Consider the following 15,970-nt stretch of genomic DNA (forward strand, 5'->3'; position numbering starts at 1 on the left):
TCCTGTTGGTAAATACAGATCCTCAGCGGATGTAAATTGTCATAGCTCCATTAAAAGTCAATGATCTATCACAATTTACAGCAGCTGAGGATTTGTCCCATGATCTTCCAGGACCTGATCCAAAGCACATTGTATATCAAGATTGCAAGTTTTTGCAAAAGACATGCTTTAATTCAAACAGGAATTAATTCAGGAAAGTCCTCATGGCCTATGTTAGACTGAAGGTCAGACTACAAGATCAGAGGTCCCTTCTGACCTTAAAATCTATGAATCCTTGGGAGTGTTTCCACTGACTTCAATGTGCTTTTGAGCAGGTCTATATTAGGGTAATTCACTGAGCTATTGCACCTGTCTTTCAGTATGTTTGCATTTAACTAGCCAATTCATAAAAAAGGAGCTGTTCACCTTAAATAGCTGCTGACACATCACAGAAAACTCTGAACAAACATTCTGTTTAGAATCAGAGGGGTAGCCATGTTAGTCTGGATCTGTAAAAAGCAACAGAGAGTCCTGTGGCACCTTTAAGACTGTTAGTCTTAAAGGTGCCACAGGACTCTCTGTTGCTTTCTATTTAGAGACAATTCTGCTACTATTATAGGTTTTCTGATGTGTTTATTCCTCCCTTGAGTTTTCTTTCTGAAAACAGGCCTGATTCTGCATCCTTAAGCAAGCAAAGCTCTCACTGTAAAATTATTACTTTTGCATTTGTGCCCCGACAAAGGCATGACTGACTTTTTTTGCCTTGACTACCAGCCCTATAGTTAATCCATGAGAAAGGCATCTGATTATCATCATCCTTCCACATATCTAACCTCCGCTAGTCAAAGTGCAAAAAAATCAATAGCTTTCTGAGATCACGGATCACTAGTGAAGCTGGCTGAATGTCAGATTTTATTATATTTATTCTATTGCATTAACTTCAGTAGTATTTAAGTTAACATTAACATTCTGGATACCATGTGGGTCCAAAGCCAAACTGACATACATCTTTAGTAAAAAGAAAAAAAAAATGGCAAAGAATCTGTAATGCATTAAAAGGGCTGTTGTCATCTGCTTAGTACACCTCAAATAGCAAAACTTCTATTAAAAAGTACAAAGAAAAGTGGGGAAGGTTAGTATATGGCAGCTCTAGTTTATAGCCTAACAAAGAAGAAACACACACCTGTGAGTTGCAAGGACAGCATTAACAATGAAAACCCAAGGGTCTGAACACAGGTCCACTGAAATGACATCACAGGAGACGTAAATGTCTCGTTTTCATTTCAATAGAGTGTTAACAACAAATTTTGCTTGTGACCTGCTTCACTGCTGAACAGCAAACATATCTGTCTGTTGAAATTGTTTATTCCTGGCTATTCTATCTAAAGTGTCTGATAATTGATGTTCCATTAATTGAAAAATAATGTACAACAGAAAACTCCTGCCTATATACATTAACATTTGAATAGCAATAAAGGGATTAACACATAAAACACAAGTTTTCTTTTTAGCCAAAAGACACAGGAGAAACAAAACAAAACAGAAACATAAAAATTGACAAGTATCAGATCAGTGAATTCAAAACAAAATGCCCGATTAACAAGTATGCAGTGTTGTTGTAGCTGTGTTGCTCCCAGGATATGAGAGAGACAAGGTGTGTGAGGGAATATGTTTTATTGGGCCAATTTCTGATGGTGACCTGAAGAAGAGCTCTGTGTAAGCTCAAAGGCTTGTCTCTCTCACCAACAGAAGTTGGTCCCATAAACAATATTACCTCACCCACCTTGTCTCTGTGATTATCAAGTGCATTCTGGCTTCTTTGTACCACTTTACTGGCATTAAGCAACCTTAAAGTTGGTGTAGCCAGCCGCTGGCATATATGCCCCCGCAAATGAGGGTTCTTGCAATGGTACAGAGCCATCGTACTGTAGTGGCTCCGGATCCTTCCAGTAACCAGCTTAGGGAGACTGGCTGAGGCATCCTTGTGCCCCAGCATTCCACAACTGCCAAACACAGCACCCACTAAACAGTTGATGAAAATTAGATCAGTTCCCCAGTTGGTTTATTTTACACTAAGGACCAGACTGGCAGCCGGAGAGCTCAAAATCAAGGGGATTCAAATAGGACCTCTGCACACCCCAGCTGTGCTGAGCACTACTCCGCTACAGCAGACAGTCTGGCCCCAAATGTAGACTTGTGTCTATAATATTTTATCTAGGTTTAAAAAGTACATCACTTAAACTGTTGTGCAGTTGGAACTCTGAATGTGCAGCTTGGACAGTTTAACAAATACATAACCTCTGATGAAATTTCAAAGCTCCTTACTTGTTTGTTTTAAAAAAACCCAGAACATCTCTATATATTCCACCCTGATTTTCAGATTTAGTATGGTCTTTCCAATGGGAAGTTAGTAACTGGAAAAATTCCTATTTGATATGGAATTAGCATGCCACAATCTTATGCTCAAGAACTGTGCAGTAAACTGCTGAAACTCCTAAAATACTTTCTGCACCAATGGTCAGGAAAAGGCATTTGGTAAATCAAATCTCTAGGTCTTCAGTTTACAGACAATAATTTCAAGATATTACAAAATTCTGCATTCACCAGTTTCTACAGACTGACAAAGACTGAGTTTTTAATTAAATGCCCTATCCAGTATATGATTGTTCTATGTTCATATGGATTTTTGAAGCAATTTTTATATCATTCAAATTTCATGTTCACAAACTATTTTAAGATTAATCATCATTATCCTTCATTTACAGTTTTTAAGGTCAACTTATTTGCGATGTGAAGAGTCACTACATTACGCACACACATGCCCACATGCCCAAATTTGGAAAAATATTTAAGTATCACATCTTATTCTGTCAATAGAGGAAGCAGAAATGAATGAGAAAATTAGAAGAGATGCAAGAACTTACAAAGAAAAATCAGAAGAAAGGGTCAAGCAAATAACTCAAAGTCAAGGTTCACAATTAGCTGAAGAAAAATAAATGGCAGGGATGGATGAGTGAAATAATATTTCAAAAACAGGTAAATTGAACCTTGGCAATAGTGTAAAACATAAATCAAACTATCAAATTACAATGTAATCAAAATATTAAATTGTGAATGTAACAGAAATACATAATACAGCCATACATAAGACTAGCTCTTGTTCATCAAAATTGGGCCCATGATCTTTTTATTGGAAAGAGATGATAGTTTGCTCACTTACCCAAATTCTGCAGACATATCATGTAGATAGTAAATAAATACAGAAAGTGTTGCAGCTTCCGTTTCCAGTGATAGCACCACATATCACTCACAGGTGACATCCTGTGAAGCAAGAAAGCAACAGTTTAGGAAACCTTTAATCAAGCCAAAACTTGATTTTTTCAATAATAATTAAGATATTGCTATTATTACACCAGCAGTTGAAAAATAGAATCTTCCTTAGAATCTTGCTTTAAGAGAATGTTGTCTCTCGTCTTTATATGGCGGGTAAAAGACAAGGTGTTCGTATATAGACAGGCAAGCCAGAAGATGGACTGTGGTTGGGTCTGTGGGCCATGCATGATGGGTAAGTGATTTGTTTATTACAGTTGGTAGCCCATATTCAAAACACGTAGGGTGGATAATGTAAAAGGGATATGGTCTATATGTTGAGACTGTGCAGGAATATGGATGGAGTTAAGGTTCTTTTTAGAATTTGTCATGCACTGACATGTATTATAGACAATATGAAGAGTGCATTTGAATATTTATCTTTCTTCCCATAACTGTTCTTTCCTACACTTTTCAGACTTACGGTTTTTATAGCTGTAACATTCCTTGGTTTACATTTTGTACAGTAAATAGGTAAATAGGAAAGGGAAGGGTAACAGCCCTCCTGTGTACAGTACTATAAAATCCCTCCTGGCCAGAGACTCCAAAATCCTTTTACCTGTAAAGGGTTAAGAAGCTCAGGTAACCTGGCTGACACCTGACCCAAAGGACCAATAAGGGGACAAGATACTTTCAAATCTTGGTGGGGGGAAGGCTTTTGTTTGTGCTCTTTGTTTTGGGGGTTGTTCGCTCTTGGGACTGAGAGGGACCAGACATCAATCCAGGCTCTCCAAATCTTTCTGAACAAGTCTCTCTTATTTCCAACTTGTAAGAAACAGCCAGGCAAGGCGTGTTAGTTTTTATCTTTGTTTTCTCAACTTGTAAATGTATCTTTTTGCTAGAGTGTTTATCTCTGTTTGCTGTAACTTTGAACCTAAGGCTAGAGGGGATTCCTTTGGGCTCTTTAAGTTTGATTACCCTGTAAAGTTAGTTTCCATCCTGATTTTACAGAGATGATTTTTACCTTTTTCTTTAATTAAAAGCCTTCGTTTTAAGAACCTGATTGATTTTTCCTTGTTTTTAGATCCAAGGGGGTTGGATCTTGATCCACCAGGAGTTGGTGTGAGGTAGGAGGGGGGATGGTTAATTTCTCCTTGTTTTAAGATCCAAGGGGTTTGGATCTGTATTCACTAGGGAATTGGTGAAGAGTCTCTCAAGGCTACCCAGGGAAGGGAATTAGCACATTTGGGAGTGGTGGCAGCGGACCTGATCTAAGCTGGTAGTTAAGCTTAGAAGTTTTCATGCAGGCCCCCACATTTGTACCCTAAAGTTCAGAGTGGGGAAGCAGCGTTGACAGTAGACAATATTCAAAACACATAGGGTGGATGATGTAAAAGGGATATGGTTTGTATGTTGAGACTGGGCAGGAATATGGGTGGAGTTAAGGTTCTTTTTAGAATTTGCCATGCACTGACATGTATTATAGACAATATGAAGAGTGCATTTGAATATTTACCTTTCTTCCCATAACTGTTCTTTCCTACACTTTTCAGTCTTACGGTTTTTATAGCTGTAACATTCCTTGGTTTACATTTTGTACAGTAAATAGGAACCTTAACTTAAAAAGGTAATATTTTCTGTCTGTCAGTGTCCAGAGGCCCAATCCTATTCTCACTGAAATCAATTAGATTCTTGATATTTAATACAATAAATACAAAAATAGTTTGGCCAATTCTACTTGCATTCCTTTGCCTTCAAAACATATATGACAATTTTTAGGCCAAATCAAAATGTTCCTAGCTAAAATTATGGTGTGAGGAAGCTGGACAAGCAAGAAATAAGGCTTATAATGGAACTTAGCCCCAACCTTTACTATGGACATATAATCATGGATCCAAAATTAATTGTAACCTATTATATGGCTTTCTCTTTTTATGCAACAACTCAGCAACAAGCAACAGCAAAGAAGAAATAGTGAAACACAGCTCACATATTATATTGACCAACACCATTCCCATCCTATTTTGTACTGACAGCCTATAACTGGCCTTTTTCCAGTAAGAAAATGTTCAGTTATATTGAGGGGACAGAGGGAGGGAGGAAACAGGATGGACTGGCAAGAACACTGAACTAACAGTAATGAAAAAACATCATCACACACAAATGTCTGCCAGGGTAGTGAAATATTAAATAAATTGACCCAAAAGACATTTGGATGAACTTTAATGCCATTTGTCAGGCTGTGAATGCGAGGAGGTGAGTGAGAGAAAAAACACCAGGCAGTTAAACCACATATCATAAAAACCTGTCCTTTTTAAACATATGGACATCTTTTCTCTTTCCCCACTCCACATATATTGCTTTAAAACTGATAGTGAAAGCCGGGGGTAAATTTAAAATCTTGTCCACTAATGGGTCTTCTAGCTTTTGAAAGAAAAAAATTTAAACACCAACAAGCCTAGATGAATAAGCATCCTAAAATAATCGACTGATGAAACAACTAATGTTGCAAGTTTAAAAGTAATAGTTCTTCAAATCAGTCCCCTGAACCATATGCTACAGACCTAGGCAAATAACATTTCATGAGATCAACTGTTGTGTATGGATTGTAGGAAAACCTAACTGGTGTTCTGTAATATGAGTATCTGACTACAAGAAGGTCCAATTCTTTATTGAAAGTTTTGTTAAATTATTAACTTGAAGCTGATTTATTTTTCTGAGATATGGTAAAATTAAACTTTAAAAGTTTTAAAGACAAGCACAGAACATTCAGGGCTCTGAAATACAAGAATCTCTTTGATGAAGCCAGATACAGCAGAATAAGCAGATTACTAGACAATAGAAATATTGTCCTCCAACTCAGTGGTCCATAAATTCTTGTTAGCATCTCAGACAACAGAATGCCAAGACTTTGGGAGCTGTACACTATGCAAAAAATAATTTTTATACATATACAGATACCCTAAATAGTCCCCTAGAAAGTTGCTGTTGATGAAAATCTACCCTGCTGAGACAACAAAATAAATCATATATACAGTGATGCAATTAAAATCTCAACATTTGCCAATTGCGGTGGTGACTGTAACAGGAAATCTTCTATTTCAAATACAGGAAGATACTGCTGTTTCTACGAGAACAAAGTGTTGAATATTTAATGGCAGCCACTGACAGAGTAAAATTTTAGCATGATGCACTGGACTTTCACTAATGCCAGTAGAATTCGCAGAGCCATCAGACTGAATTTCTGAGCAGAGGTAGCATTACCAGTCTGTCAAACAATCAGAACAATTCTGCTGGACTTGAAAGAAACCTGGTTTTGTCTCCATCATATCTGTATATCTTCAAAGTGCTGTATGCACATTAACACTCTTGAGACCTCTGTGAGCTACGTATCTACATATTACAGATGGAAAAGTTGAGAAACAGACATTGTAACTTGCTTAAGACCATGCAGCAAAAGGAGTACAACTCAAGAGTTTCTCGTGCCTAGTTCTGTGCTAAATCCACTGGACTACATTGTCTCTGGTGACTATCTACTTCTAAAAAGCCTTGTGTTGTTCTGATTCTCTCAAAACTGACCAAACTAAACTGATCCTATAAGACTTAAATAATAATAACAACAACAACAAAACAATGTTGGGGTTTTTTGTACTGTTGTAGTGCCTAGAAGCCAGAATCCCATTGTGCTAGTCAAGGACAGCATATGAACCCTTTCCCTTCCTCCTGTGTCACCCCCCCCAAAACCATCCCCCCTCCCCCCCCAGAGGTGTAGAGATATGGGCTATTGCTCAAGGCACCAAGGGTCATCAAATGCCATAGTATTATGCGACTCAGTGTTGAGCAACCAAAGGTACAGTGTCCTTTTGAACGGGCAAATCAGCAAAGCACACACCCTCAATGATGCTCTACCTCAGGGATCTATGCTGGCTCCCTTACTCTTCAAAATCAGCATTAATGACTTACCTGAAACAATTTTGCATACGTTCATTTATGCTAACAATATTGGGCTTGTGGTACAAGGCAAATAATCATCACCATCAGCAATACCCTCTCATTTGTCCTTATGCAGGGGTGAAAGTAAGTCCAGTGACTTACCGGTACGCTGGGGCCAGCTCTGGCCCCCGGAAGGGGCAGGGCCTAGGGCGGAAAGGGCGTGGCTGAGGGATTCAGAGCCAGCCCACCCTGTAAGGTAAGTGCCCTCCCTCGGGGTAGCAGCAGGGGCTCTGGGGGCTATTTAAAGGGCCCGGGGCTCCTCTGCTTCTACAGCCCCGGCCCTGTAAATAACCGCTGGAGCCCTGGGGAAGTGGCGGGGCTCCCGCAGCTATTTAAAGGACCGGGGCAGCAGAGGCAGCTGGAGCCCCCTGCTATCGCTGGGCTCTGGGGGCTATTTAAAGGGCCGGGGCGGTAGAAGCAGTGGGAGCCCCGAACTTTTTAAATAGCCCCCAGAGCCCTGCAGCCCTACCCCAGGGCTCCAACAGTGGGGCTCTGGTGGCAATTTAAAGGGCCTGGGGCTCCAGGCCCTGCTGGGAGCCCCAGGTCCTTTAAATTGCCTCATGGGGAAGCCGGGCCACCCCGGTATGGCAAACCGGCTCTTGCTGGTACACCATACCGGGGCGTACCAGATTACTTTCACCTCTGTCCTTATGATTATGTCCAGCAGCTGCCACTCGGCCATGAACCTAGCTCTGAAGGCAGAGACGCCGCCAGCAGCAGTGCAGAAGTAAGGATAGCATGGTATGGTATTGCCACCCTTACTTCTGCACTACTGCTGCTGGCAGGGCACTGCCTTCAGAGCTGGGCACCCAGCCAACAGCCACTGCTATTCAGCTTCCCAGCTCTGAAGGCTGCGCAGAAGTAAGGGTGGCAATACTGCAACCCCTCTAAAATAACCTTGGGACTCCCTTGCAATTCCCTTTTGGGTCAGGACCCCCAATTTGAGAAATGCTTGTTTCCCCCACAAAATCTGCATAGTATTGAGTAAAAACACACAAAAGATCAGATTTCATGGGGGGAGACCAGATTTCACAGTTCATGATGTGTTTTTCATGGCTGTGAATTTGGTAGGGCCCTATTCGTAACTAATGGAGAGACAAGAATATGAGGATAGTAATGTAATAAAACCCTCCAAAGGATTAAATAAATACTGTAAACTGTAACAAGAATGACAAGTCTGTTACAGAGGAGTAAAACTGCAGATTATTTCTGCCTCTAACAACCAGATTCACTGCAACTTGAACATGGTTCAAGGTGATGTCTCTCTCTCGCTTTCTTCAAAATTTAAAATAGACAAAATTCAGAACAGTGAGTCTGATTCAATCTTCACCTAGTTACCTACATGTGACCTTGGAGGAATCCATGTAGCTAAAGCAGCTCAATATACTGTAGTTAGCAACTATCATTAATCCCATTATAGTTGGATGTAATCCCACTATAGTTGTTAAAAACATGTATAAAAGGATAACTATCAGTTATCCCTCTGCAGATGTATATGCTCTGCAGAATAATAAATGCAGTCTACAATGGCTAACAAAAGCATTACCAATTTTTTCAGTGAAAAGACAGTTTTAGATACTGCTGTGACATAACCAGTTGATCACTCCAGCTACCAACTTCAGGCAACCCATAGCTACTGTACTTCTATTTCCTATCATGCAGGAGACAATGGGTGTATTCACAATTCATTCTGGAAGAGCAAAATCGTAATGTAATTTATCTAAACCATAAATGGGATGGTAATTTGACATGGTTCAAGACCAATTTAGTGCTTGTCTTGCTAAATCTAACTACCAAAAATCCCACATTGTATATACAATATCCAGCTAAAGCAACATCAGCATATTTTTGGAAGCACACAACTTTGGAGTAAAATACATACTACTCCTAAATAATCCAATAACCTTTGGTTCATGCACCAATACACCATCTACAGAACATGCTGGACATATCTGCATACACCATGGACCTTGTTCAAAACATGGGCAGAGTTCTCTAGAGTAGGATGTGAATTCTGCCCCAGGCAGATTGACTGGATTTTCTTTGATCTTTGACATGGGTGAAACTATTAAGAAAAAAATGCTGCTGACAATTTGAAATCTAAAAAGAGATACCATCAATTTCAAAACAGCTCATTTAAGTTATGAAACAAAAGTCTTTTATGATGTAACCACTATGGAGTTATAATGCAACCAGTGAGAGACAACTACTTAGCATTTTAGTTCCTGCAAACTAACAAAAGAGTACATTTCAATTCTGCCTAATTTTTAATTGTAAATTGCTAACTTCAGACAATGCCATTTAAAACTTTCGTTTTGTAGAGTGCTGCTTACTCTCCCCATATACAACCATTCTCAGGGCCAGCCAAACATCTGACTTGAAAATACCTTCATCTTCCTTCAGTAGAGCATATACATTTTAATTTAAAACGTATCGTTTGTACGTATCCGATATTTTCTTGGTCCTTGGATTTCCCTCCAAAATGAATGTTCTAGAGTTGCAAATTACCAACATGCCGCACATTACTAACGCAGTAGCACTGTATTAGTGCAACATTTGTTCTTTAGGCATAAATTCTTCTTGCTTTACTTTACCTTATGCTGTAAAAGAAATCTACCCTTTGCGCCTGCATCATTGCTTTCATTCAGTCCCAATCATAGACTCTCTATCACCAGGTGTGAATGTGCTGGAGAAGTACCGATTCCAACAGCTCCTTTGTATATGTCAGCAAAGGAAAAGAGCCTACCTGGGAATCTGCCCAAGATTCAATACAATTACGGAGGGCTAACCCACGGACCGGATAGATTATCAAAGATAGCGTCTACGAACCCTTTGTGAAAGTGCCCTTTCTCTCCCTCCGAAAGACTCCAGGAATCTAGCAATCTCTCTCCAGCAGGAGACTGTGGGGAACAGCGAGGAGTGGGACTTAAATTTTTATTCTGTCTGACCCCTCCTTCTCCCTTCTGTTCCTTCCTATTTTTGGCACAGTACCTTGCTGGCTAGAAAGAGTACCTCTCGCCGATCTGAACTCCACTTCGAAAGAGTTGAACTTTTGGCTCCAGATAACGTTCGTGTACGTGTACGTACACACACACACACACACACACACACACACACACACACACACACGATGGGATGGGTTTTGTTTCCTTTTGCAATGTTCCCCTGGAAGCATCGGAAGTATAAAGAGTAACTTCTGCTTTTAAGCTGACAGTAAATAATTATATATATATATATTATATATATATTAAAAATCGGTCTTCTCTGGATCTTACAGAACATTCCCTTGGCAAATCCAGATATTGGCCAAGCAGTACCTGTTGGCAAGTGTGCACAGACAGACAACACGGTTTGCCCATTCTTCTAGCCCTACCTTTCCGCACAGAATAAACCTGAGATTCATCACTGGCTAAGGAAGAAAGAAATGCGGTCTGTCTGGCCTGAATCTCTTTGACCAAAGACAATCCGGTTTGCTGCCCCAGCAGCTGGCGAGAGTCAGTCCTTTCCAAACTGTTCCGAAGGTTAAAAATACTCCTCGCCCCAATGTGGAAAGCGCAGGGAGACGAAACTTACATGTTGGCATTACTGGGCTGCTGTCGCCTGGCGGGTGCCAACCACCATCCCCTTCTGCTGCGGCCGCCGCCTCTGGCTCCCTCTCGCTCGCACTTCCCGGGAAGTTCAGCAGCCGCTGCCCACCTGAGACACGCACAGAGCCCCGCGCGGGCTGGCAAAGCGGGGAGCGGCCCCTGCTCAGCCCGGGTCCCTCCCACTCGCCGCGGCGGCCGGGCTTTGCCTCTCACACCCGGCAGGAGAAAGCGGGGCCTGAACTGGCCAAGCAGCTGCCGCTGCTCTGGGCGGGAGCTGAGCGGGGGGGAGGCTGAGGGTGGGTCCCTGCGCTGCCCACCCCTCCCCTTTGCTGGGCTCGGGGTGGCCGGCGCCGGGCAGCTGCGGTGCCTCCCGGCTTCCAGCGGGCCGGGGATTATTCAGGTGCCTGCGCCGCTGGCTGCGACTCGGGACAGTGTGGCCGGCGGGCCGCCCCCGCCCGCGGGCGCTCCCCTCGGAGGCCGGGCTGGAGGCGCAGCGCCACCCGGCAGCAGTGACCTGGGCCCCAAAACACCAGCAAGAGAGAGAGCACGGGCCGCTAGGGGCACCCCCTGCCGCTACCCAGAGCGCACACTGCCGGAGACACCCCACCCGCAGAGACACCCCGCCCCGGAGACACCCCCACCACCAACACCACACGCTGCCCCCGGGACATCCTCCCGCCCGCCACATGCTGCCCCAGGGGGCGTACAATACAGTAGGGACACAACTCAAGAGACACACTGCTCCAGAGACCCCCACCCACTGCTTCAGGGGCACACAGCCCAGAGACACCCACTCATTACCCACTGCTCCAGGAGGGCACACTACAGTGGGGCCACAACACCTCAGAGAGACCGTACCCCCCCCCCCCAACCTCCCAGAGAGAGAGACTGCTCCAGTGGCACACAACAACCCCGAGGGAGACACACCACTCCCAGAGATACACTCCACACTGCTCCAGGGTCACACACTGCACTGTGCTTCCCTCCCTGCTACCAGCGACACACCACACCCCGCCTCTGGAGCACATACACACATCCCAGGGACACATGACCCAGGAATACACACACTGACCCAGAGATACACATACTACCTTGACGATATACACATTCCATGCACTGATTCCCAATTGTCTCACACTTAAAAAAACACTACCAAATTTGAGTTCCATGCAGAACCTAGCACCTAGGAAAGTGCCATCAGCTAAGCAACAAAGGGGTTAATTGAACATGGCATTGCTCCTGGTGCCAATTGTCTGGATTCCACTATAATTTTGGAATTTTTAAATAATTGTCATAAGTAATGGATAAATCAGTTTGGTTCACCTATTTTTAAAACCAAACTTTTTTTGTGGCACTGCAATATTCAGATAATTCTATTTCTACACAGAATCTCTCCCTTCCAGTTTCTATCCAGATGTAAAAGATTTGAAATACTGGAAGAAAGACTGACCTCATGGTATTTCCAGTAATGGAAGCACTGGAAACCTCATGAGGAAAGCTTGTCTTATTCCTACATTTTCAGTCCAGTTTTGCAGAGGTTAGGAAAGTGTGGATAAGCTTTGAATGAGCATCCAAATGTTTGGATGCTTATCTGAACCACAACATAAAGCTGAACCTTTTAAAGTTCACTAATATATATTTTTATACACACATGCTAACAAAGACAAAGGATCAGAGAGACAAAAGAAATAATTCCAGATTAGTCACATTCAATTAGTTTTTAGCCATGTCAGAAACATGATCTACTTTTCTGCTGTAAAATGAAAATTAAATGCCAAACACAACTGCAAACGCTGAAAATATCAAACAGCATAAAATCCCGTGAGTCGTAGTGTTGTAGTTTAAAGGAAAGGAAGGTGGACAGTTTTGCATCATATGTACCCAAGTAAATTTCTCTCAATTTTAGTGGACAGTGAAAAATATCTCTTTGTATATACTATAGTAAGTATTTCTGTTTAAATGCCTATTGGATCTCTCATAAAAACCCTTCATGGTATTCTGCAGCAATTGGCAAGAACGCTAATGCTTGCAAGAGTGATATTTCAGTGTTTTGGGCCATTACAGTAGAAGACATGGCATTGTTATGGTCAAACTAGGGAAATATGGTCTAGATGAAGTGGTCTAGATAGATGAAATAATTATAAGGTGTGTATGAAGCATTATTGTAGCTGTGTTGGTCCCAGGATAAAAGCTCAAAAGCTTGTCTCTCACCAACAGAAGCTGATCCAATAAAAGATATTCCTTCACCCACTTTGTCTCTCTTATAAGGTGGGTGCACATCTAGTTGAAAGAGTAGTTAGCAGTGGCTCACTGTCAAACTGGGGGGACATATTAAGTGGGGTCCTGCACAGCTCAGGCCTGGGTCAGTACTACTCAATATTTTCATTAACAACCTGGATGATGGAGTAGAGAGTACATGTACAAAATCTGCAGCTGACACCAAACTGAGAGGGGTTGCAAACACTTTGGAACCAGGATTAGAATTTAAAATTATCTTGATAAACTGGAGAATTAGTCTGAAATCAATTAGATGAAATTCAAGAAAGACAAGTGCAAAGTACTGTGAAGAGGGTCTTCAAATAGTGGATTCCTGATATTGTCCTTGTGAGCAGCAACAGTTAGAGAAGTTTACAGTCGTTAACTGGGTTCCTGCAACCCAAAAGCTAATTAGGACTGATTTTAACCATTAACAAGCAACCTAGTCCATCAAACCCACAGATATTATATAAAACACACACAAAAATTAATGAAGATAATTTCCACATTTTTCACATTACACACAAGGGGATTGCACAGGCAACCTTAATTCTGGCATTTCCTAAACTTTGAATGCTAAAATTTACAGACTTAACAGTTTTTTAGCATAGGTTTTTTTTAAATGTAGTTTTTAAAATAGAAAAGTCAGAATCATGTGGAATCAGACTGAACATCAGCTTGTATCATCATTAGGGTTTGGACCTTTAGATTCACTGCACAGACCTCTACCACTTGAATTAATGGAGTAACTAGTAGCAGTAGTAGTCTATTTTCCTCTATGTGGATGAGGATTAGAAGAGGGATGCCAGTGTGTTTTACAGCTATTTGCTGGTAGCAGAGGACTGGTGAGACTCATAACTCCTAGGTTCTGGAGGGGAGTGTTCTCTAGTGGTCACAGACACTTTAGCCCATTCCCTCACAAGGCTGCCCCTGTTCTCCTCTCCTCCTATCTAACCCGCACCCTCCTTGCCTTCCTTCATCCGTTACTCTCCATGCCTTGCGTCCTGCCTTCTATACCTACCCTTCCCGCACCTCCTTTTCCTATCCAACCCCCTGGATCCTGCCCCCACCACTCTCCTCCTATCTACTCCCACCCCAACTTCAGTTCCTATTCCCCTTAACCTCTGCTCCTAACCAGTCCTCCCACTCCCATACTCTGGCTCATGCCTCCTATGCACTATGCACTCCTCTTCCCCTCCCTCTGCTCCTATACCCACTCCCTCAGACTCGTATACCCCTCCCTCTTCTGCTTCTTCCTCACCCTCTGGTTCCTGCCAGCCCCTTTCCCCAGCCTCCACTCCTTACCCCTCTGCAGTCCAGTCAGCTCAAGTGTTACCAACCCCAAGTGTTAAAAACCCATGCCATGCATCTAGCCCCAAAATTAATGAAACTGGCTTAAAAATCATGGATTTTTTTAAAAACTACATGTTATTTTTCTTGGACTTCTGGTTTCAGAGCAATAACATGATTCCTGGAGCTGGGGCTGTAAGAAAAACACTATAGGTCATGAGACTCACAATAAAATCACAAGAGTTGGCAAGATTACAACTTCCTCCTCCTCCATGCTGCCTGGGCCCAGCAGGGGGTGCATTAAGAACAGTGTGGGCACAGACTCCCTGCTCTGAGTTCCAGTCCCCGACACTACAGCAGCACAGAGGAGCAATTGCAGGGAAAGTCCTGCTGAGCCCCTGGAATCCTGGGCAGAAGCTTGCCCAATACAGATGGACCCTTCAGAGAATTTAGCTATGAAGTGCCAACAGGCCTTACTGAGCATGTGCAAATTTGGGAAGATTTTCAGAGGGGCAGCAAAAGGCACATCCCTGACACCAGATTTCCTTGCCAAATTTTAAGGCCCTGCTCCAACAAAGTATCTGTGGCATGTTTTTTTTTTTTTTTTTTTTAAACATGGGCAAAACAGCGTGTTTTCCTAACTCTTGTTCTCAGAAATGGCTGAATCATTTTCACTGAAACTTTAAAATAAAAATTCAGCCTGAGACAGATATGCAGCATGGAAGATTTCATCCCAAATGGTTAAAGCATGGCAAAGTTATAAGCAACTGAACACAAAGCCATATTATGGGGAAGTGTCTGGCAACCTTAACTATTGGCAGTGCTACCTGCACTGCATACAATATATGCCAGTCTCCCTTAAAAGTATGAAAGGCCTAAAATTAGAGGCATTACCAAAAATAGGATTTTTTAAAAAAAATATCCACATACTGAACCGTCAACATGGAACATGATTCTACAGCTTAAAAAGATTCAGCTATTTACAACATTTCCCATGTTAGAGACACCGATATGGAGAAAATCCATATTCAGCAGGGACAAAAAAAAATAATAATCAAGAAAAGCCTGAGAAAATATACATATTGTACTGGATTTTATTAAAGATACTTCAATGTGATAAAAATCATTTAAATTCAATGTTTAGCAGCTGCCCTGGATCCTGCATTTTTACACAATGGCAATAAAATAATAGTTAAGTCAATAAACTCCTAGAGATATAATATCTTTTTGCTAAAGCATATTTTCTTAAGAGGCCTGGATGTTTACAATTTTGTAACTATATCACATTGAGGAACAATAGATTAATAATGAGCAACATATGGACAAGCCAACACAAGATAAGGAGAAAATAAGAGGCACAATAACTATTTAAACATGTTTTATTATTGTGTCTTTTATGGGTGTATGTTCCTAGTTTGATAGAAGAATCTCAGTTGAATTAACTTGGAGTGATAAGGACACTGTTAATGAATTATACTACTAACAACTGCTTAGTATACTAAAAAGAAAATAGCTTTCAGAGTTTTTGCAGATTTTTGACAATTTTTTTTCATATG

The 15,970-nt window shown here is 41.7% G+C and overlaps 1 protein-coding gene across 4 annotated transcripts in view; it reads right to left on the reverse strand.

Annotated features, from left to right (window-relative positions):
* The window catches only part of ADGRG6 (adhesion G protein-coupled receptor G6), a 155,431-nt gene extending 144,063 nt beyond the window's left edge, over nt 1-11,368 (reverse strand). For 3 of the 4 annotated variants that reach the window (XM_034765519.1, XM_034765517.1, XM_034765520.1), the window contains exons 1-2: nt 10,855-11,368; nt 3,200-3,300 (exon numbers count right to left, since the gene is read on the reverse strand). In XM_034765519.1, coding sequence (XP_034621410.1) covers nt 3,200-3,300; nt 10,855-10,856 — 103 coding nt within the window. In that variant the 5' untranslated portion in view covers nt 10,857-11,368. Of the gene's footprint in view, nt 1-3,199; nt 3,301-10,272; nt 10,305-10,854 lie in introns of those variants that run through there. The other variant, XM_034765518.1, reaches the window with a different exon arrangement.
* Nucleotides 11,369-15,970: the final 4,602 nt, after the last annotated feature.

This window comes from Trachemys scripta, chromosome 3, assembly GCF_013100865.1.
Source record: "Trachemys scripta elegans isolate TJP31775 chromosome 3, CAS_Tse_1.0, whole genome shotgun sequence".
In the NCBI taxonomy this organism is placed as follows: Eukaryota; Metazoa; Chordata; order Testudines; family Emydidae; genus Trachemys; species Trachemys scripta.